A 25,943-nucleotide genomic window follows, 5' to 3' on the forward strand; every position below is an offset into this window, starting at 1 on the left:
CTGATAGATTTTCCTCAAACCTAGGCTAATATATTTTTTCTAATGCTATTTTTACAATAAACTTTGTCAGGGTGGACTTCCCATTCAAGCATGTTGGTTGTGGCTGTTGGTGTTGTGAGTGACACTTGTTTGTTCTGAAATATTTGAGGTATGGTCATTGTTGCAATTGGTGGGTGTTAGTTTTGAAATGATTGAGGTATGATTATTATTGAGAATTGTTTTTTAATTTCTAGGTTGTGTGACACTTGCTAGTTTGTGAATTTTTCATGTATGGCCATTAGTGCTATTGGTTCTTGAAATATTTGAGATATGGTCGTTTTTGTGATTATTTCTTGTAGTGACACTTTATAGCTATGAAATATTTGAGGTATGATTATTGTTGAAAGTTTAAACTGGTTGTTTTTGTTGTGTCACTTGTTAGTTTGTAAATGTTTGAGGTATGGTCATTTTTGTGATTACTTGTTGTGACACTTCAACGATTTGAAGTATTTGAGCCTTGTCTGAGGTATGACTATTGGTGGAATTGATTGTTGTGAGACTTGTTTGTTCTGAAATTTTTGAGGTATGGTCATTGTTGAGATTGTCATGTTAATTGGAAATAAATATGTACAGTGGCTGCATCTGGTTAGGGGCAGATTACCCCTCCCCACCCCACAAATTTTTTTTCTTCATATATATTAAAAACAACCAGCATCATTTGTGTTGTTAAAACTTTAACCTAATTTTATTTTTCTTCTCTTCTTTTTTCTACTTTGTCTTAATTCTGTTCTCTTACATTTTCTTTTTCATTTATCATCATATTAAAATCAATGTGGGGGGAAGGCATGGGTCTATGGGGTTTGAAGGCCCCCTACAATAGAAAAGAAGAAATAAAGTAAGGTGAAATAGAAAAGAGAAAGAATTGAATGTGAGAGGGAAAGAAAAATAGGGAGGGGAAAAGAGAAAGGAAAACAAAGAGGGGAAAGAGAGAGATTGGGAAGCTGATCAAACGGAGAGGAAGAGAAGGAAGAAAAAGGAAGAGGAAAATCTAGAGGGAGAGGAAATAGAAAACAATAGAAAGAGAAGGAAAATTGAGAGGGAACAGTAAAGGGAAAACTAAGAGAAAACAAGGGGAGGGGAGAGAAGGGCATGGGCAAAGCCAAAGAGAAATAAAGGAATAGAAAGCGATTAGGGAATGAAAGAAAGAGAATAAAAATGAAATAGTTATAAAATAACAGAGGAAAGAAAAGTTTTTGGAAAAGGACAAGGGTTTACATATACATGGAGACGAATCCTGGGGACGAATCATTTCTTTTAGCTCTTTCATTTAATATTCAGGTCCTTTTCTTTTACGATTTGCATTATCGAAGATATCCTAATTCGGATGCGATCGATGGTGATGGCGTGATGGAGGTAAATTTTGGAGCGACAAACACTTTAATTAAATAATCATGCTACACAAAAGAGGTAAGGCTTTCATATTTCATGGAACTGTGGACGGGAAGACTTCTAGGTTTTAAGTCTAAAATTTCAGATGATGTATGTTACGAGAAAAACAAACTTGCGTTTTACATTATCGTTTATTTTGTGCCACCGATATTTCTCGTTCATAAACCGGCAGGCGCAGCTCAGGCCTCGGCCTACCGTGGTAGGTAGGGTAACGTACCGTACGGTACCGCGTCAAAGAGATCTGCCGTGCCGCTACTGTGCTAGAGCAGCTAGAGCTGGAGCTCTGCCTGTGTCAATAATGTGGCCCCTTACCCATACCCAGACCAGTGTAGGCTGTAGCCAGGAGGCTTCTAGAGAGTAAAAATCATTTAGTAACGTAAGGTTACTCTCAACGAAGCCAGGTCTTCCTTTCTATTCATTTGCGACAGTGGTACACGCAAATTAATACGTTAGTAAATGATTTTTACTCTCTAGAAGCCTCCTGGCTAGACCAGTGCACCATGCAGTGGTGAAGAATTGCTGGGGGGGGGTGTAACTGTTGGACCGTCCCCATACCTTGGGCCTAATTTTTCACTGAAATGAAGTTTGCATTTAAAATATAATATATATTAAACTTAAAGGCTCCATCATTTTGTTTTTGTTTTTTGCATCACTTTTTGTGAGAAAAGCAATAAAGGAACAGTGTAAGAATGACAATACATGTACATATACATTTACAGAACAAAGGAGAGCCAAGGACATGGTCACATTACTGACACAAGCAGGGCAGATTAACATGATGTTACAGTTACATAGTTAAACTACCAAATAAGATGGAACATTCGGTGAAAGTATAATGAACTGTTAATCATCATGTTAATTTGTAATTAAAGTAATTATAGGCCTGTAGATAAAATCATATTTGGTAAAAACCAAACATTGAAAAAAAACAAGACCATGACGTATGTGGACTCATATTAGCATGATTACACTCTGAATTGAATGGACCTCAAATTAATCCAGACCGGGTGCAGCCATACGGGGGTTGGCCGAATTCCCGAACCAACTCGAATCCCAGAGACAGATTGCAATCCTTCGTCTCAGATGACGGACCCAAGTCACACCGAGAATCCGGCAGGCCTGAACATGACCTTAGCCAATCTGGACTCGCCAGGGCGTATAATCTAGGCGGAGGCTGCAGTTACCATCCCCCTGCTATGCCGACGCAAGTGACACGCCCGACACGGCGAGACCACGAATAGCTTTGCAATCCCATCCCATCGGACCCCGCCCGCGCCCAGCACAACAGCAATGACAACTGCAGTCCCCGCCCAGATTGCAGGCTAGATCCAGCAAAACTCCATGCAATTCAGAGTGTACAACTTTACACTATGTACACAGAGGAATCTGATTTTCCCATCGCACTTTTTATTTTGAGTAGTATATTACGAAAGATGATGTCACTGCCAATTTAGAAATGTTGTCTCTGAAAATTTCGTAAGGGGTTGGTTTGCCAAATTCATTTAAGAGCATTTTAAGTCGTTTTGTGTTATCCGGGGTAATGAAGCCTCTTGATCCCACCTCAATTGGAAAGTATTTTACCGAGTAGCTTTTGGATTCAATGTCAGAAATGAGTAGGGCGTATTTTCTTTCTTTATATTCATGTGTTTTTTCTGTGTTGGTTTCAAAAGGGACCGAAAGTTCCAGGATCACTAGTTTCTTTTCATTTTTCCACAATGCACATATATCAGGGATCAGATTCGTCTGCCTACATTGCAATGGGACGGTAGATATCCCCTTACGTAACACAGTCACACTTTAATCTTCATGTTGATTCCAATTCAATTTTGTTTTGTAACAAGTTATAGTACTAACCTCGTACTAGTGTGAGTGGTAACATGTGTAATGCCTGGCATGCCTAACAACACGTTGAAGGGTCAAATGTTCTTTTTCACAGGACAAAATAACTAAATACCAATTGGCAATCGCTTTCAATTTGGAGTACATGGAAAGTGAAACAATAATAATAATGGGTGCCCATTGAAACCAATTGACTATTGCCCATGGCGTATTGGTCTGAATTGAATTGGTTTCAACTGGTAATGAAGGCAAAAACCAATTGGTCTCAATTTGACATCAATTGGTTAGGCACCAATTGCAGTCAACTGGTTTCCATTGAAAGCAATTGGAACTTCTAATTGGCAAAATTAGTGGAACAATAATATCTTAGTAGGAAATTCCACCAATATCTGCTCATGCTAATGCAGAAGTATACCGTCAAACCCATATGGCCATAAATGATAAATAGCTCAATTGCAATAGATTAAAAGTTTATTAGTAGAACACTAACCATATTAAACCAAACCACACCAAATAAGATACATGTATCGGTACATGCTTCTAGCAGCTGCTCATCACCAGATGGAATAAATGTTTGCACAATATTTTTGCTCTTTACATTGATACTTCTGCAGACAGACAGCAATTTCTTGATAAACTAAGTTTATCACTTTGACAAACTCTGTTTATCAAGGTGATACCCAACAGGTTTTTACCCAAAACTACATGTATGTTTATCAAATCAAAACTTAAGAAACCAAACCAAAAACAAGGTGTTATGGTAATAAAATAATTTCTCTTCTGATAAAGAAGTTTTTTGATAAACATAAAAATATCAGTGATAAACTAAGTTTTGCTAAGAGAAAATTTAAGTTCTGAAGCAATTGCTTTTCAATTCATTGTGTGTTTAAAACAGCTACCCATCCGGAGAGGCTGAAGGCATCCTCACTGAGCAGTATGTACGCAGCTACTCTGCCGGAGACGACACTCCCAAAGATTCAACTCTGTAATAGAATGACTCGCAGTGCTGTTGAACTTGGACAAGTGGTGAGATGGAGTCTTTTTTACAATGTATCTCTGTGGGCAATCATGGTATCTTCTGATATCCCAAAATATAACGTTCACCCCAAATTTTCTGACACCCCGTGGCCCCACTATTCTGTCACCCCTTTTCCCGATTCACTTTGATACGTGCAGCGTTTTCATTTTGTGATTGGCCATTTTAGGGTTTCGTCGCTGTGATAGTGTATATGCCTCATCGCGGACCTGTTGCATAAAAGTTACCATTATGGTAACTTTGCCATTCAATGGTAACTTGTCTGGAATCCTTGATTTTGATTGGTTGGTGATCTGCGTTACCATGGTAGTTACCGTTGGATGACAAAGTTACCATAATAGTAACTGTTATGCAACGGGGCCTAGATCTGGCTGCTAGCTAGCTGAGCTGGGTACAGTACAGCTGTAGACAATAAATTTTCTACACGTCTATCCCCAAAAGAATGTTCCTACAGATAAGGAAAAATCATTTCCGTAACATTTCATTATCCCTGAATCAAAATACATGCCTCAAAAGATCACAAATTTTACTCATTTTAGAATTGTCCCCCTAAAAGATATTTTGATAATTTTAAAAAGTCTCATATAATATTAAATTTGCGCAATGAAAGACTGCCACTAGCGAAGAAGGCAATGGATTTTTGGTGAATATTCAATAGCATAACCGCCAATCACAGAATTAAATCTGAATACTCTCCTAGCATAAAAAATACATGTATACAGTAATAAAAAAAGGCCAATTACAGAATGAGAATGCTCCTGAACAAAAGTAAATTGGGAATCTGAAAAGGGTTTTTTAAAAAGTGAGGTGTGAAATAACTGACTATTAAAATAATTTTATGATGAGCATGATCTGTTCATCACGGACAGATATTTGATAGATTTTTTATTTTTTAGGCTTGTAACAAACTAGGAATAAGCTTTATGAGCAAGTTACCTTTGTGTTTTATGGTGAAGGGAAGGGTAGGACAAAGTTTGCTGAATGATAAAAAAAGTTTGTTGTCATGGTAACCTACAAACACAAGTATGAACTAAACATGCCATATCATGGGCAAACAATAAAAATGTGGTTTTCAAAATGTATGTACATTTTTGTTGTTTCTTTTTAAACAACTTAACATTGATCATTAATTGTTAATGCAAATAACACTCAGGAATGTTACATGTAGCTAGAACTATGTTCGGCATATTAGATTCTAAACCAATATTCTGAGAGAATCGCAAATATTTTTCATCATAGACAGACCTCACGGACGGACACAATTTGAAGATATCAGGAATACCTGGTGGAAGTTCTTATTACTTTTTTTTGGGGGGGGGGAACAAATGCTAATATATTGATGATTTGTACATTTCTGAACATGATTGCACATGCAAGTTGCTGCAACAAATTTCAATCAAGTTGTAGCAACTTGATAAATTTCTGTGCTAGATCTATAATATATAGAAATCTATATATGTATAATCTAGACATGATTGCATTAAACACAGTTCTTGTCAAAATCATAAGGTTTAGAAGTATTGTAGCTGCCAGGTATTGGGATGACTTGCTGTCCTATCATGTTTCTGAACCATGTATTGTCAATTTTTTTAATAATACGTACAGTCATTCAAATTCTTGCCAGAATGACTGGAAAGTATACTGTAACCATTTTGTTTTTTGTCAACATGTAGTGGAAATGCAGCATTATATGAATGAAGGTATGAATAATGAATTTATTATAGTTTGCAGGGTTGACAATTTCCCAGAAAATTTCATGTATTTGTAGTTTTGTACATAGAAACACTCAGCTGGTCATTTTCTATTGGATTTTGTCTGAACTCATTTTGAGATTGTTACCACATCTAGCATTTATCTTTATAAGGGTAATATTACCTATGAACAGTACTGAATTTTTCTTTTTTCTTTGAAATATTAATTCCTCATGTCCAGTTATTTTTTTTCAAATAGTTCATACTTCATACAATTAAGATGTTATGAGTGTATGACAGCTGTCAATTCATCAGTTCATGATTTACATCAACTTATTTGAAATTAAGTGAAACTTTAAAACATTTTTGTCTCGCCTGCAAAGCAGCGCGAGACTTTACATGTAGGCACCGCTTTTCCAACGGCGGCGACGTGTTGTGTTTTTCTCCTTTCTACATGTAGTGCTCTCTTAAGCATTTCAAGGGTGATATTACCCCGAGCATCTGTGTGATTTCTTCCCTGCCATGATTCCATGTATTTCATACAGGACAGAAATTTCTTTAAAGTTTGCCCCATCTACTCATTTTCATGTATGAAAATTTCTTCACAGCAGATAAAGGTCAACACGCCATCTCCCTGTATGTCTGAAAGGGTGTATATTGTGACCTCGAAAAAGGTAGAATAGGGGTTCTCAAAATTGTCCTTACAACTTAAAGGGATGGTCCAGGCTGGAGATATTTATATATAAATAGAGTAAAATTCACAAAACAAAATGCTGAAAATTTGATGATTTGATCAAAGTCGGATAAAAAATATCAAAGTAATTGAATTTTAAAGATTTGCATTATGCTGATGAAACAGTTCTAGGCATGTCTTTATGAATATTCATAAAGGTTGGGCTGATGATGTCATATCCCCACTTGTTCTTTTGTATTTTTTTATATGAAGTTAGGTTTATTCAAAAATTTTCTACCAAGAACTAAAACAATTGAATTGACAACTTATTAAGTGCATTAGTTATTCATTGCCGCAACTGATTTCATCATAATAAATAGAGACACATCATTTACACAACTAACACAAATATGAAAAAATGAAACATGATTTCATATTTTTATAAAATAAGAAAAAGGAAAGTGGGGATGTGACATCATCAGCACACCTAATAAATATTTATGACAATATGCATATAACTGTTTTCACAAAATATTGATGAACTTTAAAATTCAATAAATTTATTGTTATCCGAGTTTATTTTGCACTGTGAAATTTACTATACTCATTTGGATATAAATATTTTCTGTGCGGACCATCCCTTTAAACATAGAGGTACTTCAGATACTTTTGTCCCTTGTTTTGATGTAGAATTCTTAAAATGTCCTTGAAATTGAGTGCAGTATATATAGTCATTTTGTGTTTATGGCTATCATGATACCATCTCTCCTCTCCGGGGGAGTGTCCTCAATGGGCATGTCTTGGACATGAACAGGTCTGGAGCCGAGAGATAATCTTGCAAAAATTACATCTACCTGGAGATATCTTTTTTGGAGAGGGATCTTCCTTGTAGATGAAAGAAAACTAGTTACATATGAGTACATAATATGCTTATGGAGTCAACATAAAGTGTTCCACTTCCAGTGTGTTTACACTCTTCAGACTTTAGTCTCCACTATTGATGATATGGGACTTCAATATTTGCTATTCAGAATGGAGAGTGTTACAAGTAGGAACATAAAGAGATGGGCTGTTTACACGCTGTGCTTTCAATGGGCCCAGACTAGGTTACTATGGTTGGGGGCTTTAAGCCGTCCATTGTGTTCTTGCTTGCTTTTGTGGCGTTTCTTTTGACTGTTTGGCCCCACTGACTGCACAGGAATAATGCAGTGTTTGGTGTAACAGGCAGATGAGCTGTGTTTCGTAGGCAAGTGTTAGGATGGATTGATGAGATTATCTTTTTGGAAGAAGGGAGCCTCACACATGGTGGTGGTACATGGAATCGTGGATTTATTTAATAGAACATCAATATTGATTTCAGATTGGAGTGACCTTAATCCATTTGTGGTGTTGATTTTGATACACACTCAGATAATAAGAGCTACATCTTTGTGGTTTGCTAAAGACCTTCAAACAATGCAGCTACATCTTTGTGGTCAGGAGAGACAGTAAAATAATAGAGCTACTGTGTACATGAACAAGTTTGAATCTTTGATTTAATAGAGACCTACATGTAGACCAAGTAGTTACTGTATGAAATGTAACTTTGATTATCAGTTTCAAAGTTTTTAATAACTTTGGTGCATTTTCTGCCAGCTTGTGTTTTTTGGAGAGAAAAATACCAAGAACTTTTATATCCATGATGATTTGAAAAAAAATTATGCATTACTATAACTTCAAGCCTTTTTGGAGTTTGTATGTGTGGATTCAAGTGTTAATTTAATTTTCTCTTAGTGATGGAATGTTCTTTCTAAGATAGCAGTGCAGGTCTGGATACTATAGGCCTACTTTCAGCTCTACCTGATCATAATTCCTCAAACTTGAAAGTTCACTCTGCTTGAAATCATGAATTGGTGAGAACATGAAGACTGAATATTTATAGGAGTCACTCATAAGGAGCATATATTCCCTTTTAGTCATAAAGACTCGGTAATCGGCAATGAAACTGAAAAAATAGACTTTAAATCGAGACTTGACTTCTATCATGTCTGAGAGAGGAGAAGATAGTTCACTTCCTATGATGGGCCCAGGTAGAAGAGCCAAATCGGCAGATCCTTGTCGTTCCCGACAAAGGGCCCAGTCTGCTAAAAGCACTCGCAGTGCCATTGAGACAGTATTACCAACATCTCAAAATGCAGTGTCCAGGGCAGTATACCTTCGGAGATTGAACATTCTTATGGTAAATAGGTCTTCCTTCTGGAGCAATATGCCATGATTGGAAAGCATGCAGTTGAATTTATATTACGCAGGGCTCCAGACTAACCCTTTTTTCTACTAGCCCTACCTGGTCATGTCAGACCAGTAGATTATTTACTGGTCTGAACCTAAAATTTACTGGTCTCCAAAAATAAAGAAAAACATAAAGAGGCTTGAGTTTACCTTGATGTCTTTTGTTGCTTATTGTTACCCCCCCCAAAAAAAAAAAACAGTACACACACACAACATAATTCATGAGAGTCATTTGCCTTTCTCAATTTCATAGAACATTTTTAGTGAGACACAAGAGCCATGATTTACAAAACAGAAGAAAATATTTGTATTAGCAATATATAACTTTTACTGGTCATTTTGGACCAGTAAATCTGGCTATTTCTTAAAAGTTACTGGCCCAACAGCAATTTTTACCGGTCTGGGACCGTCGGACTCAGACCAGTGCTAGTGTCATGCGCTGTATTACAATTTTAGTACACTGTAGGGCTACGTCTCACCAATCCACAAGTGCCTGACTGATGCTGCCTGTCACCGGTGCAATTTCCTGTATGCTGTTGGACAAAAAAAAAAAAAATCACAGAATCAAAGACCAGTTTAAGAACTATATTTTTTCAAAGTTTCATATGATATTATCAAAAGCAAGTTATGTAGAGTATAGAAATGAGATTACCATTGTAGACTTTTTAGGACGGGTGATGTGACTGTTTTTTTTATGGGATAACTTAAAAGTTATATCTATTTTGAATCAATGCACAATATTTTCTGTTCTGTTAATTATGTCAGTCTCTTTGCTATTAATTGTATTTTTCTCTTATATTTTCTCATTTAGTCACAGAAAGAAGATAATTCAAACCTTCAAAGATCAGCAACTCCTAATTCATTCGGGTAAGTTCGTGCTAATCTGCAATTTTCCTGACCTTTGATCCAGGAACTACGTGTAATTGGATACTAATAGAAAGATGACATCTTGATAAGGGGTAGTATTAACTTTACTGTGTTATATTGATTAGTGCTCTTTTTGTATTACTTGCATCATAGAGAAGATTAAACACAATAGGCGGTTTCAGACCGCCTCGAAGTTCGCCAGTTCCAGGTATTCTCTGATCGGGAAATTTACCCCGATCAGAAAATACCAGGTATTTTGGTAATGTGAAAGCAAACTACGCGTAATTTCCCCGAAAGAAAATACCCGCTAAATAGTAGGTACTGGGCGAAATTACGAGAACTTTCGTGGGGATTTTTCCAAGGTCGCAGGTATTTTGGCGATGTGAAAGCAAATTACGGGAACTTTTATCCCAGCGTGTCGTTGGGCGCGGCGGCGTGGGTGGCTGCTGGGCTAGTGATTTTGAATCTCCCGCCTTGCCTGCTTATCAGACCACACTGCGCATGCTCGTAACTTCGGGAACTTATCCCGAAGAATGTGTTACGGGGCGGTGTGAATGCAGGAATAATTAACGGGTATTTTTAGCTCTAAAAAGTTCTCGTAATTTAACGGGGATTCTTGTGATCGAGGCGGTTTGAAACCACCTAATTATGATCATGGCATGTGGTAAATCTGTTGTACCTTGAGCCACAGAAAGCTAATCACTAGATGGTCTCAGGCGGACTCAAAGTCTCAGATTACTAGGTATGGTAGGCCTATTCCCTGATCAGAAAACCTGCTCAGACTACTCTGATCTTAAAATACCAGGTGTTATGAATAGTGTGGAGCAAATCACATGTACCTGTGAGAAACCTTGCTATTAAAGTAGGAAGGTCAAGATTAGGAAATCACAGGGATTTTTGCAAGGACACAGGGACATTGTCGGAAGTAATCTTGAACCATACGTCTCATCTGATACTGGGACCATGTTGTGCATGCTCATGATTTTGAGAACTTCCACATTCCTCATGGGGTTTATTGTGCAGAAAATAATTACCCGGTACCCGGTATTGGGTATTTTGAGGCCTTTAAAATTCATGGGTATTTTTGTGATCGAGATTTCTTTCAAGCCAAACTGGCATGGAGGGAGATGGGGGGGGTAAAATGGTCATAACAATATATTTACAAAATGGTGCCCAAGAACATCCAAACTTTATATATCTTCACACTCCATTGCTTTATTTTCAAGATGTTGCTGTTATTATTGAACCTAAATCATGAATCAAAGTAAAAAAAATTATGATTTTTGTTGTAATTTTAGCTGTTCATTATCAGTTCCATGGACGTTTCAGTAAGTTTACAGAGATTTCAGTTTGCACGTCCTTGTCTACTGGTGACAGGTTTTATATATTTCACTTTGTTCAGTTAATTCTCACTCTCTCTCTTGCAATGTGAATCGAATCCACAGTGCACACTTCTCTGTTTGTAAGTTACCCTGTTACATGTGCAATATGAATCGGGGTCCTGTACCACAAAGGTTAGTGATTGATCGTAAGCTTGATTTTTACGATTGATTGTACATTGTTGTCAATGGTATCAATCTTTAAAAATTTGTTATACGATCATTGCTAAGTTTTGTGTTATGAGCCCCTGATCTTGATCATCTCCTCCTGTTATACACCTTGACCTCCTTTTTATATCATGATCTTTTGTATATCCACAAATCCTGATGTTACATATATTTTTTGGTCAAAATAAGGAAATCACTATTTTCTCGGGAATCACAGTCTTTTTGATGTGCAATGTTTTGTCACTTTTCTTGTTTAATTTTATCATCGTTGTATTGTTATGAATTGCTCTCCAGGGTCCCCATAACACAAAGGTTAGCGATTGATCGTATGCTACCGTGATTGATTGTACATTGTGGCCAGTGCAGTCAATCATAGAAAAATGTATTATTGCTATTAAAGCTTTGTGTTACAGCCCCTGGTTAAAACAAACAAAAAAAATCAGGGGGGGGATCTGTGGTGCCTGCATGTGATAAAGTGGAACTTGGATTGATAATTTAGAGCTTATAACATCTGCTGCTGAAAAAAGTATTTATGAAACGCTTCCATGACTTTGACCAAGTCTATACATTTGCTATATACTGAGATCAGGGGGCGTTTCATGAAAGGACTTGTCGGACGTTTTATCCGACATGTCCCATTTTAACCGACAGTTACCATAGTAACAGTGCCTCTCAGCCAATCAGAATCAAGATAAGATGTCAGATCTGACAACTTGTCGGACAAAAATGTTGATGAAACGGTACCCAGTAGTTGTATATTTTCAATCATTGTTAAAGTTATTTACCTGAAATGTATTCTTTTACTTGTTTTATTGTTTGTATTTTATTTTTTGATTGCCTCAAAGCATCTTGAGTATCGAAGTAGAATTAAGATTTTGTGTGCTTTGGTATATAAATCGTATGTTTGTCAAAGTCAATGTTTTAAAGATAAATGAAATTAATGAATGTTTTTAGTAAATTATACTGATTTCATGAGAAAATCTATAAGTATAAATTGTCACTATCATCTTTGATTTAGATTTGTTAGAGTTACTTAAACTGAACTTTCTGAAATCTGGAAAACTAAAAAGAAAAACGACCAAAATGAGGATCACAAACACAGATAAGCACTTGATGGACAGCGTATTATTTTTGATCCAACATCAGGGGCCCGTTTCATAAAGAGTTACATTACAACCGTTGTAACTTTGCCTTTATGGCCAATACCATGGTATCCTTGATTTTGATTGGCTGCTGAGCCCTGTTACCATGGTAGTTGCCATAATAAAATCCTTTATGAAACAGGCCCCTGGTTAGAAGGTCGTGCACATTTTGCTAATTTCTCAGCAATTGTAGAATTTCTTTCAGAATGCTTTTGCACACATATGCAGACTTGGGTGGTCGTTATAGTGGGTTTATTACAAACTCATATGGAAATCAGTAACAAAACTGGTATTTATTTTGAAACCTTTTTATTCAGTTCAAGCACCAGGATGAAGCAAGTTCCCCTTCCACAAGTGAGGAATAGCTCACGTACAGGGACCGGCGCACCAAGGAATATGAAGAATGTATCTATCAGTGGTGATCGATATCTAGGCTCATCAAAGACTGGACGGCAAAACACTCAAAGGTGAGACCAGCATTGTCAAGCGTATGATAGTAAAGGTGTACGATAATTATTATATTTGTACAATCCTCTGTACAATTGATGTACAATCAGTAATTTGAAAGAAAGTACAATTGTTCAATAATTTCATAATTTCTACAATTATCACATCCTTTAAAGGACAATAATTTCTTAACTTTCATAATCTTGATTCTGGTTAAAAGAATGTCTTTGCCCTCTTCAGTCGCTCCCAATTTTGAAAGACCTTTTGGTTCCATCATTAAACTGAAAATTGGAAAAACAATTAAAAAATGCTTTACCTGATTTCAGAATGGGATTCAAGATCGCATAGGCCCATTTTGTCCTTACATGTATTTTTCATCTGAATCATTGAACTTTAACATTGTACGATAATTTGTATGATTAATTTGTAATTTCTCGTTGCAGGAAAACAAATAATTTGAAAATACTGTACCAGTGAATAGTCTGTAGGCTTATGTACATGATCTGCAACAGTATTCTCAATTCCGTTATCAAGTAGATTTTTCTGCTTGCCCAGTTTATAATGTTTAATACCACAGATAAACATGATTACACATTTTTATATCTTCAGCTCTCTACACAAGTCCTATCCACAGTATGATGCGCCCTCGTTGCCTAAAAAGGAGCAGGTTCATAGATTTGAAGAGGAGCAGACCAACCTATATATCACACGGACGATGAAACGAAAGTCAGAGGTATCTTGACACATCCAACGTTTCTCTTAGCCCCAATACACTCTTTCTCTCTATTCAAGTCTCTCATCACATTTTAAGGGGAAGTCTTTCCTGGTGTAGAGTCAGATTTAATAAAAGGAGAAAATAAGAGAAATATACCAAAGGTATGGCTAACAAAAAAAGCAAACAAAAACATTGAAGCATACTAATCTGGAAAACAAATTATTAGAAAAGAAGCATTAAAAAAAAAATCATGTAAAATGTTTGAAAATGGTAAACTTCGAGTTGGATAAGTCTTGATGATGTGCCCTTTGTAATATTTCTATTATCGATTGGTTACAATATAACATTTCTATTAACAGATCAATAATATCAAAATATTGATGTGATTGCATTAGTGTTAAATCATTCACATATTTGAATTAGAATATAATTTCAGTTATTTGTATGTTGTATTTATAAGTAATTGCCGTAATGATCATTTTGTCTTTCATATTCTTTGTTAATCTTTGTTTGCTTTCATATATTCGTAATACATCTTTATACCATTCATACTACCTCACATCTATCTTTTTTCTTTTTCTCATGCTTTGAAACTGGTGTACAAATCATGTTTGAAGTATGCATTATTATTCACTTCTTTCATTTTCATTTTTTTTAATGTTTTTCTGTATTTCTTTAGATCCTATCTCACCGAGTTGATAGATTGTACTATCTCTGTGGATCAGGGTTCCCGGTGCAGGGCAGGTATGAGGTCAGCGATGTTGAATTACAAAAACTTCGAGAGTTCTCAAGGGTTCGAAACAATAGCAGAGCTACAAGGTAAATTAACCAGATTATTATATTTATTGTGTCTCACTCCACTATTTGTTCTATTTCTCTTTTCTCCTTTATTTCTCTCTCCTAGGTATTGTTTTTCCTCCTTTCATTCTCTCTGTCTCTCGTATCTCTCCTCTTCTCTCCCTCACTCCCCCACGCCTCCTCTACTCATTCACTCTATCTTTATCTCTCTCTCTCTCTCTAACCACCCCCTATATGTTAATTATATAGAGGTATCAAAAGTTTTCTTTTTGCATCATTTCATGCATTTTTTTAAGTTAAAAGTTCAAATATGCAGATGAAACCTAATATTGTGACCAGTGTTTTACGAGATGCAAAGTACAATGTTTTCATTTTTGTTGGTACTACATTAGACTCTGCTCAAGGTGACCTTCAATAAGAAATAAATGCCCAATTCAAAGCATTTTCAAGACTGGAATATGAAAACTTGTCCTTAACATCTTCCAAGTTGAACCGATTTCTGCTCATCAAAGATTTGACTTGGGCAGAATGAGATGATGGGGAAAGATTTTGATGCCTTCAAAACCTGATGGCATCTTGAGTCTTCTCACATTCAAGTATATCAACACAGAAATTGCAAAGTATAAATTCACTATTATTATTATTCTTGATCAAGTGATTCATGTTGGTATGCTTGGATTAAGAAAGAGCTCTATACGCCTTGATAACTAAACTACAGCTACAAATCTGACTATCATTCCCTTGTGATTTATTCAGTGGTCGTTCAAGGAGTGTGCATAGTTTGACTGAATCTAGTCTGTTAACAGAAAGCAGGGTAAGTCTGTCATTCACACATTACATGAACGAATGAATGAATGATAGGATGATTGAATGAATGATTGAATGATTTAATGAATGATTGAATGATTTAATGAATAATTGAATGAATGAATGAATAAATGATTGAATGAATGAATGATTGATTGATTGATTGAATGAATGATTGAATGAATAAATGATTGAATGAATGAATGAATAAATGATTGAATGAATGAATGAATGATTGATTGATTGAATGATTGATTGAACGATTTAATGAATGATTGAATGATTTAATGAATGATTGAATAAATGAATGAATAAATGATTGAATGAATGAATGAATGATTGAATGAATGAATGATTGAATGATTTAATGAATGATTGAATGAATGGATGAATGAATGAATAAATGATTGAATGAATGAATGATTGAATGAATGATTGATTGAATGAATGATTGAATGAATGAATAAATGATTGAATGAATGAATGATTGAATGAATGAATGATTGATTGATTGAATGAATGAAATCAAATTTAATTGAACATCATCTAATATTTTGTTTACCTAAAATAAAAGGAAAATTACAAGACTTTCTTTCAGATATTCGTTTTTAAAAAAATCAGAAAATTGTCTTGATCTGTCCCTATTTCATTACAATTTTGCACAGATTTGTGTTTGCGTAGTCTTTAGACACCATGGCCAGAATTCGCAAAGGTGGTTTTTAAAACCATCGGTTGAACTCATGGTTTATGCAGATTTTCTGTATAAATTACGCTTATTTACCTCGTACATTAAAAATGTCCAATGCTGATACACACTTTTGTCGCAGTGCACCAAATTGACACCTGTTGCCATGGTTATCTTTAATTTTTTTTTATTCATGAGTCTACTGTTTTGAATTAATGAGTCCTCTTTTCAAACAGTGGACTTCATGAATATAGTAGCGTACTTAACCATGGCAACAGGTGTCAATCGGCGGACTGTGACAAAGCGCGCATCAGCATTTGACATTTGTATTATATATATGGGGTGAATAAGCATAAATTATATTAAATCTGCAGAAATCATGGGTTTAACTTTTAAAACCACCTTTGTGAATTAGGTGGTGGTCTTTTGGCCTATTACTGTACAAAATTGTAAAGAAGAACTTCTTTTTAATTTTGATTTTTTACAGGGTAAGAGATCACCTCTTGGGTCACCATTAGGATCACCTCGCTGCACACCCGTTCCTCCTAACATTGATCTTACCGTAGAAGGAAGCGGGGTCACTCACTCTGGTGACAAGGTCAAAGGTCATGCAGTGTCTAACCAAAGTCAGAGTGATGGTACTCAACAAGCTCAGATGTCTTCCAGAATCCAAGGTAATGTAACTCACCTGTCTCGGTAGACAAGTGAGCGGCTTCACAATGATGCAAGAGTAGCATAAAATCAGTTTTATACCTCGTTTCCTCTTCCGTGCGGTCCATTACGAAAGCCAAGAAAGTTGTTTCGTAACTGATCGCGAAATCTTTTAAACCATAATCAAAATTCTTCAATTAATACGATCAGGTGCCCGTTGCATAAAAAAACTCTGGCAAAAAATATGCTAGAGTTTTTTTATGGCAGAAGTTTTATGCAGCGGGCCCCTGATATGATCTGATAAGATCACTACGATTACTCCACAATTAAGCACACCATTTGAATCGTGGCACAAATTTTCACAGTGGGAACTAAGTTATAGTGTTCAGGGGCCTGTCTTACAAAGAGTGGCGATTGATCCGATTAACCGCAACTATGGAAAGCCAGCAATGTCAGCATGTAAAAATGCATGTTCATTCATTTTTTCTAGATATGAATGTACATCCATAAATTCATTGATTTCTTGACAATTTCATCTGTTCTCCTTTGTTTACTAAGGACATTTTACAAGTTTCCTGTGAAAAAAAATTATGACACTGATGGATTTCCATAGAGTTAAGATTAACTGGATCAATCGCAACTCTTTGTAAGAGTTACGATTGTGAACACAAAGATATGAGATTCCAAGCTGTGAGTGGTAGAATCCCCTCTTTGGCACCGATTTGGGCCCAGTTGCATAAAAGTTACTATCATAGTAACTTTGCCATCCAAAGGTAACTACCACATTAACATTGATCAACAGCCAATCAAAAGCAATGATTCCATGCAAGTACCATTCCATGGAAAATTTACTTTTTTGCAGCGGAGCCAGGGCCCCGTTTTACAAAGAGTTACGATTGATTCCATCAACCACAACTATGGAAAGCTAGCAATATCAACATCTGACACAAATGTTTGTTCAATATATTTTCTAGATGTAATGTACAATTATACATTTCTTGTTTTCTTGAAAATTCAGTGTGCTTCTCTTTGTTTACAGAACACATCTTGCAAATTTCTTGTAGAAAAAAAGTATGGCCTGGATGGATTTCCATACAGTTGGGAATGATTGGATCAATCATAACGTTTTGTTAGAAGGGGCCCAGATCATGATGCATGCTCCCTCCTATTAAATACATCAGATTGCATGTTAAATATCTCAAGCATAATTGTAAGTCACTTTGACTCTTGCAAGCATCGCCCTGATTGTAACCTGTATATGTGGGGTTTTTTTGTAGAACATTTTGTACACATCACCTAATTTGTCAGCTCATACTTTTTAGCTTGCAAGCTACTGCCTAGTTTTCAATGAGGTTACATGTTGAATATGAAATAACCACACCTCAGTAGTCATCTATTATTATTCATGTTCTGGCTGTTAAATAAACGAAAAACATATTCCTTGAATTATGTTTAATTTGGTAACAGCTGTCATTTTTTTTTGTCTCTTTTCTGCATTCTAGATGGAAATACAATAAACGAAGATGGGAAGAAGAGTTCTTTGGACAGTAACACCCATAATAGGAAAGCAGGAGACTCGTCAGAAAACGAGAACTCTTCTGAGAACCAGATTTCAGGTGCCAGTAGGACGGAGCACTCGTCAGAAGAACAACATGCTAGCCCTCATAGAACCAGAGAGACAGAACGTGATGCAAAAGATAGGACTGAGTGCAAGAAAGATAGTGGACATGTAGATAGGCAGAATGGAAAGTTGGGTGGAAGATCTGACGGAGAAGCATTGAAAGTAGATGGACAAGGAGCAGCCTCTCGACAGCTTTCAACTGGTGGTGATGGAGACGGTGATGCAAACAAGGAATGCAGAAATGGTGAAGGAACAGTTGTAGGAGGAGGCGGGGATGCTGCTGGTGTCTCAGGAGGACCGGAATCATCTGGTGATGCTATCCAGGATTCAGATGGTTGCCAAGGAGATGGTGATAATGCAGATGGTTGCCAAGGAGATGATGATGGTGCAAATGGTCGCCATGGAGATGGTCAAGGTCATGATGATGCAGATAGTTGCCATGGAGATGGAGAAGATGAACTTGAAGAGGTAGAAGGTAGAGAAGGCGGAGATGATGCCTTGAACAGACTCTCTTCTAGTGATGCCATACAGGAATTGGATGGTCAGCATGGTGATGAGGATAAAGAGGAATGTCAAGATAAAGTTCTCAATGATGGAGAAGAAAGTGTCACATCAAAGGTATTTGAAAATTCTTACATTTTATTTCTTCATCCATACTTGTGCATATAATTTGATGAAGAAACAAGCTAATGGTGACATTTAAATGATTTTGTGTTATCAAAAATATCAAAATTTTAAAAGGCCAACAAGAAGTAAAGCTGAAAATTTGATAGTAATTTTATCCAGCTTATTTTGATCACAGGCATATTTGCTTCTCCAATTGTCAATTTAAAAATGAATATTTAAGTTCAGTATAAATTTTGTGTTGATTTTGGCACGTTTATTTTAATTCTATTCATGTAGAAAAAAATATTTTTAGTACTCCAATTTCCCTCTTCTGGAAGATATACTTTTATAGAAAACAAATTTTTATAGAGAACTCTGATTTGTATTGGAATTTAATTGCAATGTAAATTGTAATGTGTAATTTCTCATGGTATTGTGGAGTTTTTTATGTCTCAGATATGACTTTAATATGTTTCCTCTGTTTTTCCTTTGTTTCTTTTAAATTTGCTTATTTCTGCCCCTAGGAATAGCAATAAATCCTTGTTTGTTCTTTTGGCCAATTTTAATGTTTAGATGTAGTTTGATAAAAACAAATAACCTTGCATAGCAATCTTGTAGTTAGTGTGTGACTTTGTGCCTTTTTCCTTTTAGTGCCATTTTCCATTTTATATTTGGTTTGCCATTAAAAAGTGGAAATGCCATGCTCTTTCTATTATACCTTTGATATTTTTAGTTTGCCCTTTCAGTCTTGCCAAGTTCTCCTCTTCTCATTGATTTTGTCTTTAATTCCCCTCCCCTTGTTATGGTACCTGCATGTGAAATACTGCTAGTCTGTAGTCTGTTAGCATCTATAGTTTGTTTTGGTTTTATTTTGTCTGCCCCCCCCCCCTTCTCTGCTTCCTAATTGTGTGACCTTTGACCTATCAATAGCATCCAGTTCTCGGAGAAAGACAGGTTGAGAGGTGAGTACTTTTTTGCATGTATGATTGAATTTTTTGGTTGGAACAAAATATCTAGTTGTCCAGTTATTTGTCAGCATGCATTTTGATTTTATCAACTTGTAAGGATTGTTTGAATGCTCTTAAAACAATTCCATATTAAATGTGTGTGTGTTGTTTTAAATATTTTATTTTAGCATCAAACTTCACATTCTGCATAACAAAAACAATCCACAACATTCCAGAATAAACCCACAATATTTTACACAAAAAGAGAAGCCATGTATTTTAGGTGCCCAAAATTTTGCAAGTTATGGTACTTATGTGCCTGCCAAAATTAAATGAAGTAATTGGAGATGCTCACAGCCAAGTAGGTCACACATTCCAAAATATTATTTAATTCTATGGCTTAATGAGATTGTTACAGACAGAAAAGTTGAAATTTCAGAGTTGGACCTTTTACCGTCAAGTTTTGTTGTGCATTGTTTAATCCATGGACATAAATTGTGCATTAATGATATCTGGCATGCATGCTGTGATATACAAAATTTTATTGTTAATCCCTTGGAAAATGTTTAGCTTATATTAACCTGTGAAATATTGAATGTTAATATATGAATGAAATCATCAATATGCCATTATAATATAATTAACCTAAGAATTATCATTTGTGTGTGTGTGTGGGGGGGGGTGATACTGATTAAATGTAAATTTTCTTCTTGTTTCAGCTCAGCCCCCCCAAAAAAAAAAAAAAAATTCAGGGGCTACTATTCACAACTGTCTACCTAAATATCCAACATTGGATAAGCTTTAAAGGGGAATCCAACCGTAATAAAAACTTGTTTTTATAAGGAAAAGAAAAATCACACAAGATGATAGGTGAAAGTTTGAACAATATTGGACAAACAAAAAGAAAGATATGAATTTTTAAAAGTTGTAAATATTGGTAATCACTATACCCATGGAGACTTCAAATTGGCCACATATGGGATGTCATAGTGATGTAAGGCAAGGACTACTCTTCCATGTACTCCAATACATATTATGGCTAAAATCTAATTTTTCCCAAAAGTTTTATTTCAAATTATATTTTTCTTTCATGAGGACATAAAACAATATACTACATGGGTTATAGTTAGATTACTGCCCCGGGGAATGGGTACTTAGGAGAAAACCACAAATCCCTGATAATAAAGTACATGGCCTATGGGAAAGTTGTCCTTGCCCCTTGTCATAATTTACTTACCCAGTTGCCAATTTGAAATCTACATAGTATTAGTGATCTCAATTTTAAAGCAGCTATAACTTTCTTATTGCTTGTCCAATTTCTTTCAAACTTTCACCATTCTGTTTAATTTATTTTTCTCCTTCCCAACACCAGAGCTACCAAGTCTCACGCATTGTGCATGAGACTCACGCATTCAGGGTCGGTCTCACGATCTCACGCATAGCACCCATTTTTCTCACGCATATCAGGACCCGACAGAAAAAAAAGAGAAAAAGTAGCATTATTCGCCAGATTATACGACTGGCCGACCGCCTTTGCGTCTAGCCCGGCACGCGAGACGAATCGAGAGTGCAGTCAGCGCACAGCTAGTACGTGATACGATGAATCGCGTGCGTGCATCGCATAGTTTTGAAGCCCATTTCTCATGCGCGCGCCTTTTCGCAATGTACGAGTGTAAGTACTGGCCGCGCGCGCACAGAGACGTCGAGTCATGAAAATCTCACGCATAACATTTTTTTTAACTTGGCATCTCTGCAACACAACATTTTATGGCCAAAGGCTGGATTCCCCTTTAAGTTAGCAGTGAATGGGGATTTTCCTGGCTCTTTTTAGTTTGGGGGCGAAATCTGACCAAACCCTCATGTTTTTATTCCGTTGCAGTTAATGGTTTGGGATTTAATTTTTTTCTCTCTGTTTTTATGTGATTCGTACAGTATTGCACCAGGATTAAAACTTGATAAGACACCATGCACCATGAAGAAGTCAGAGTAAGTTGACAAAATAACTTTTAGCACAATACATTGTAAACATTTTCCCTTTTATTATATTCGTTCATACCATATGTTTATCTTGTGTGTCCCCCCTTTCTCTAGTCTATATGTTGTGTCTTTATATTGTAGTTTTCTATCCATGCCTGCATTATTGCCTTTTAGTTATTGGCGCTGATCTTTTTGAAAATTATTTGACTCGTCTTCGCACCTCTTTCTCCCTTTAAATGAGAAACCAGTTGTGAATAGTGGAAAGTAAAAGATAAGAAAAATCTTGGCTAAGGCAAGTATGGTATACAATGAGTATATGAAAGCTTTAATTGCCAAGTTTTTTTTACTGTTCTGTTTTGAATTTTGCTCTGAATTTTATGATTTTTTTTGTTATTTCCCTTAAAAAAATTCTGTGAATCCCATATTCTTCATGAATTCTGTGAGTTTCATCTGTTTTTCATAGCGCAGGGAACTAGGGAATTTAGGTAAGAAATGTGTGTTCTTATTCAATCCTGACAGTGTATACCTGACCGACTTTGGCGATCCCAAGGCACCACCATCGAGCGATAGAGACGGGAAGCCAATCCACAGCTACGGCCGGGAGATTGCTCAGCTGGAAAGGAAACTTGACAAGGTGGACACCTTGACCCAGGAAGTAGATGACATAGGGCAGGTCACAAGGGTGAATTCGGATGTGTCTGATTGGGGGAATGACGGCAACCAGGAGGGGGACTATGAGAGCGGTGTGTTTGCCAGAGCTAGGAGTGACGAGGAGAGGAGGAAGGCTCTGCAGCGGAGGGAGGAAAGGAAAGAAGCAAAGAATGCGGTTAAGGTGGAACAGAGTGAAGCCCAACGAGTCCGGGATAAAGCAGAAAAGGAAAGAGCTCTCAAACAGGCTAGGAAAATCAAGTTCAAGGTAAGTTTCTTAGTAAACACATTCAATTGTTGTTTAAAAATGTATTATGTGTAGAGATATTTTGATTTTTGGGGGAGAAGGTATTGAGGCTTTCAGAGACTTAATTTAGTCTTGTTCTTTTGTTTTCACTATGATAAGGAAACTTAAAAGCAATACAATCCAACAGCTCTGTTTACCACCATCTCAATTCCTGAGCAATTCTGGTTTCTAACCCAAAATGCATCATTTTGTGCAGTTTAGTTTTAAACTAGCAGTATACATGTAGCAGTGTAGTGTAGTCTTATAGGCACTCTTGTATGACAACACGTTTATTCGCTACTCAACACATTTATATCTTAAAAATCAGGTCAGCAAGTAGCATAACAAGTACTTTTCTCCTTAAGACATTTTTCCCCTTAATGAGCAAATATACACTGAACTATACACTATACTTTAAATAGCAATATGAATATCAAATGTATTTGTGAGACAGGTGTTTATATCACACTGTCAATGACAGACCATATTCATTGTGGGTCAGATTGAACTTGTTTTGGCTAAAAATTGTCATCTGATTAACATTATCCAGCAGAAAAGCAAATTCTTGAAGGCAAAGTGTTTAAATTTAATCCTTAACTCATATACAAGAGCAATATGTAAGTTTTTATTAAAAAATTGGACTATTTTGAGGAAGAGAACAAACATGATTTTATGTTATAAATCAACTGAATGTTTAAGATTGCTTGTGAATTATCAGTACGTAACTGTATATTTTTTTCTTTTTCAAATATCAGATGGAGGATGTGTATAATTTCATCAGTAGCAGGCAACGGGAAATCTTCAGCCAGAAGTTTAGGGAGCTGGACTCTGACGGTAATGGGAAGATTACTCTGAAAGAACTCACTAAAAAGATGCACTCCACCACTTCTAAGGATGATATTCGCCATCTTCTTAAGGCAAGTAACTCAAAAGTTTGCTCCCGGCAAGTGCCTTCATTTTGATTTTTTGTGAGGACATATATGTTCTTAGGTTTAGATGGTAAGATGTTAAACAAGGATAAAATGAGACTGACATCAAACGGAAATTAGATGAAACGAGTGAGACCAAACGGAAACTAGAGTAAGCAGGTGCAGGCCATTCCTCAATTCTTGTGCTTAAAGAAAAATGAAAATCCCAAAATCTAATACAACATGATATCATTGATGAATACAGGATAATCAAAATGAATCCAGTTATACCCCAATCTAACTTCCCATTATGGAGAACCACCTCTTCAAAGTTGGGATTTCTTCAAGTTCAAAGTCTATGGATGGAGATCGCCAGATTAGTGACTTTTATCTTTGATATTTGATCCTTTTCTGAATACCCCAAATCTTAAATCTCATCAACATTCATGTTTATCCTCATTACAGGTGTTTGATTTGAACAAGGATAAAACTGTTGACCAGCGTGAGTTTGTGACGGTTGCTGCCCTCAACGACAAACTGACCGGGAAGGAGGTGACATCAGAGGCCGCACCGTTAGAACTGAACTTGAACCGCCTCTCTGTTCATATAACCGCTTACAAGGTAAACACGGTCTTGATAGTAATCAATTCACTGCGGGAACTCAGTGGTCCCACTTTTTATACCAAAAAGACACACTGATGTCCATAGGTGGCTGTGCAAATTTGCAATCGAGATGTGGGGGAGGGGGGGACATGTCCAATTCGCCCCCTTCCTCCCCATCTTCCTGGGATCACCGCCGATGCCAATACCTGTATGAGAGTGTTCTGTGTTGGAAATCCATTGTTAATGTCTTAAACCATCAATGTTATTTTGGTGGTTTGGTTGTTGTCAAGTTGTTTTGAAGCTCTTGGGGGATCTAATTAAGATGGAAAGTGCATAACATACATTTCATAAAGGCAATTCAGTTTCCAACATATAGTGCCTTTTCCACCAAAATGAAAGCTGGTTTGTCGAGCTGTGTAAAAGTATTTTTTAACATGAATATTTCATTTCACATTTTTGTGATATAACTAATAGAGCTTTGTAAAACTCATATTTTTACAAACACCTTGATGGGCTTTTCAGTAGTTTGTAACATAATTGGGCTTAAAGAAGAGATATTGGTATATCGTCGCACGCACCACAAACCGTCCTCTCTGTGCACTTCGTTGCGAAAGTTACTTTGGAAGAAAACGCATTTAAAGAAAAGTTTTTTTTAAACCAGCAATAAGTGCACCTATAAGGAGAGCAAATTATTTACCAGTCTTCGTTAAAAAGTTCAGGTTCCTAAGTTTCATCCCATATCTTTATATTTTCTTGAAGTTAATTATTTACGCCACAGTGGGCAACGTAACAGAGTGGACGGTTCGTGGAATAGATACAGTGTTCTTAACTTTCGCATCGAAGTGCGCAGAGAGGACGGTTCGTGGTGCATGCGACGATATGTCGGGGGGGGCAGAGGTAATATTTTCCCAAAGAAAAATATCACATGCTTTTATTGGGTTTGATTTAGACAAAGGAATTAGCAAGGAAACCAACCATAGATTTGTGTTTTCAAAGATGTTTTTTTCTGTCAAGCCCAGAATATGTTGTTTTGCTCATACAAGTTTTAGAAGAGATATCGTACCTCTGGGGTCAAAACGCCCACATCTAGTCCAAACGTAATATATTGGCTGATTCTACGTGTTCTCAAAAGACTTCTTTTATTCCTTTGATTTATTTATTTCAGGAAATGTTTGATGTTGTTGATCAGAACGGAGACGGACGTCTGGCGATGGATGAGATCATGTTCATCATCACGGTTTCAACCGGCATCGACATCGCGGTCGACAAGGAGGCCGTCCGTTACATCCACAGCACCATTGACAAGGATGGCAATGGCAGCATTGATTTTGTGGAATATCTTGCCTTCATTCCTTTCTTCCAGAAGATACATCAGCAAATAATCGGAAAGCCTGTCACGTTTGATGAGATTGAAGAGGCAAGGAGAGCTGTGAAAAAGGCTATGAATAGATAGTTTGAAAGAGATTGTAAGACAAGAGAGTCCCAAAGTGTGATATCATAAAGTATCTAATTTCTTGTGCATTTCAGCATTTTCATGAGCATGTTTCAGTAGAGCATGATGAAACACATTCAAATCAACCATTTGGACATGAAGTGGTTCATGGTGGCCCAAGGGACGGCAAAATTAATATGCAATAGGCCCCAATAAAAATCATCTTAAATTGGCCTGATTCACAACTATTTAGAACCAGGAAAAAAGAAAAGAAAAAAGGATGAAGAGAAAGAAGCTTTTAATCCTCTAAAAGAAGGCTCC

At 36.4% G+C, this 25,943-nt stretch overlaps 1 protein-coding gene across 4 annotated transcripts; it reads left to right on the forward strand.

Annotated features, from left to right (window-relative positions):
• The first annotated feature begins 1,357 nt into the window (after positions 1 to 1,357).
• LOC121407952 lies at positions 1,358 to 25,878 on the forward strand. 4 transcript variants are annotated; one of them, XM_041599219.1, is made up of 16 exons: positions 1,358 to 1,446; positions 4,163 to 4,293; positions 9,747 to 9,802; positions 11,101 to 11,130; positions 12,809 to 12,958; positions 13,548 to 13,671; positions 14,333 to 14,472; positions 15,208 to 15,265; positions 16,431 to 16,617; positions 18,097 to 18,833; positions 19,752 to 19,783; positions 21,701 to 21,754; positions 22,265 to 22,661; positions 23,435 to 23,596; positions 24,053 to 24,208; positions 25,356 to 25,878. In XM_041599219.1, exons 1-16 carry the CDS (start codon positions 1,431 to 1,433, stop codon positions 25,641 to 25,643), a joined length of 2,718 nt encoding a protein of 905 aa, XP_041455153.1. In that variant the 5' UTR covers positions 1,358 to 1,430; the 3' UTR covers positions 25,644 to 25,878. The 4 variants fall into 4 exon arrangements, with proteins under 4 accessions (XP_041455153.1, XP_041455154.1, XP_041455151.1 ...); XM_041599220.1 differs by lacking the exon at positions 11,101 to 11,130 and having other exon boundaries at positions 1,416 to 1,446; XM_041599217.1 differs by lacking the exons at positions 1,358 to 1,446; positions 4,163 to 4,293 and adding an exon at positions 7,593 to 8,885.
• The last annotated feature ends 65 nt before the right edge of the window (positions 25,879 to 25,943 follow it).

This window comes from Lytechinus variegatus, chromosome 2 (assembly GCF_018143015.1).
Source record: "Lytechinus variegatus isolate NC3 chromosome 2, Lvar_3.0, whole genome shotgun sequence".
NCBI classification, from domain to species: Eukaryota; Metazoa; Echinodermata; class Echinoidea; order Temnopleuroida; family Toxopneustidae; genus Lytechinus; species Lytechinus variegatus.

Coding starts and splice junctions, on each gene's coding strand:
- LOC121407952 (XM_041599217.1), top strand. CDS start 8,691: ATGTCTGAGAGAGGAGAAGATAGTTCACTTCCTATGATGGGCCCAGGT. Junction 19,784..21,700: donor GGAGAAAGACAGGTTGAGAG/GTGAGTACTTTT, acceptor TGATTCGTACAG/TATTGCACCAGGATTAAAAC. Junction 24,209..25,355: donor TTCATATAACCGCTTACAAG/GTAAACACGGTC, acceptor TATTTATTTCAG/GAAATGTTTGATGTTGTTGA.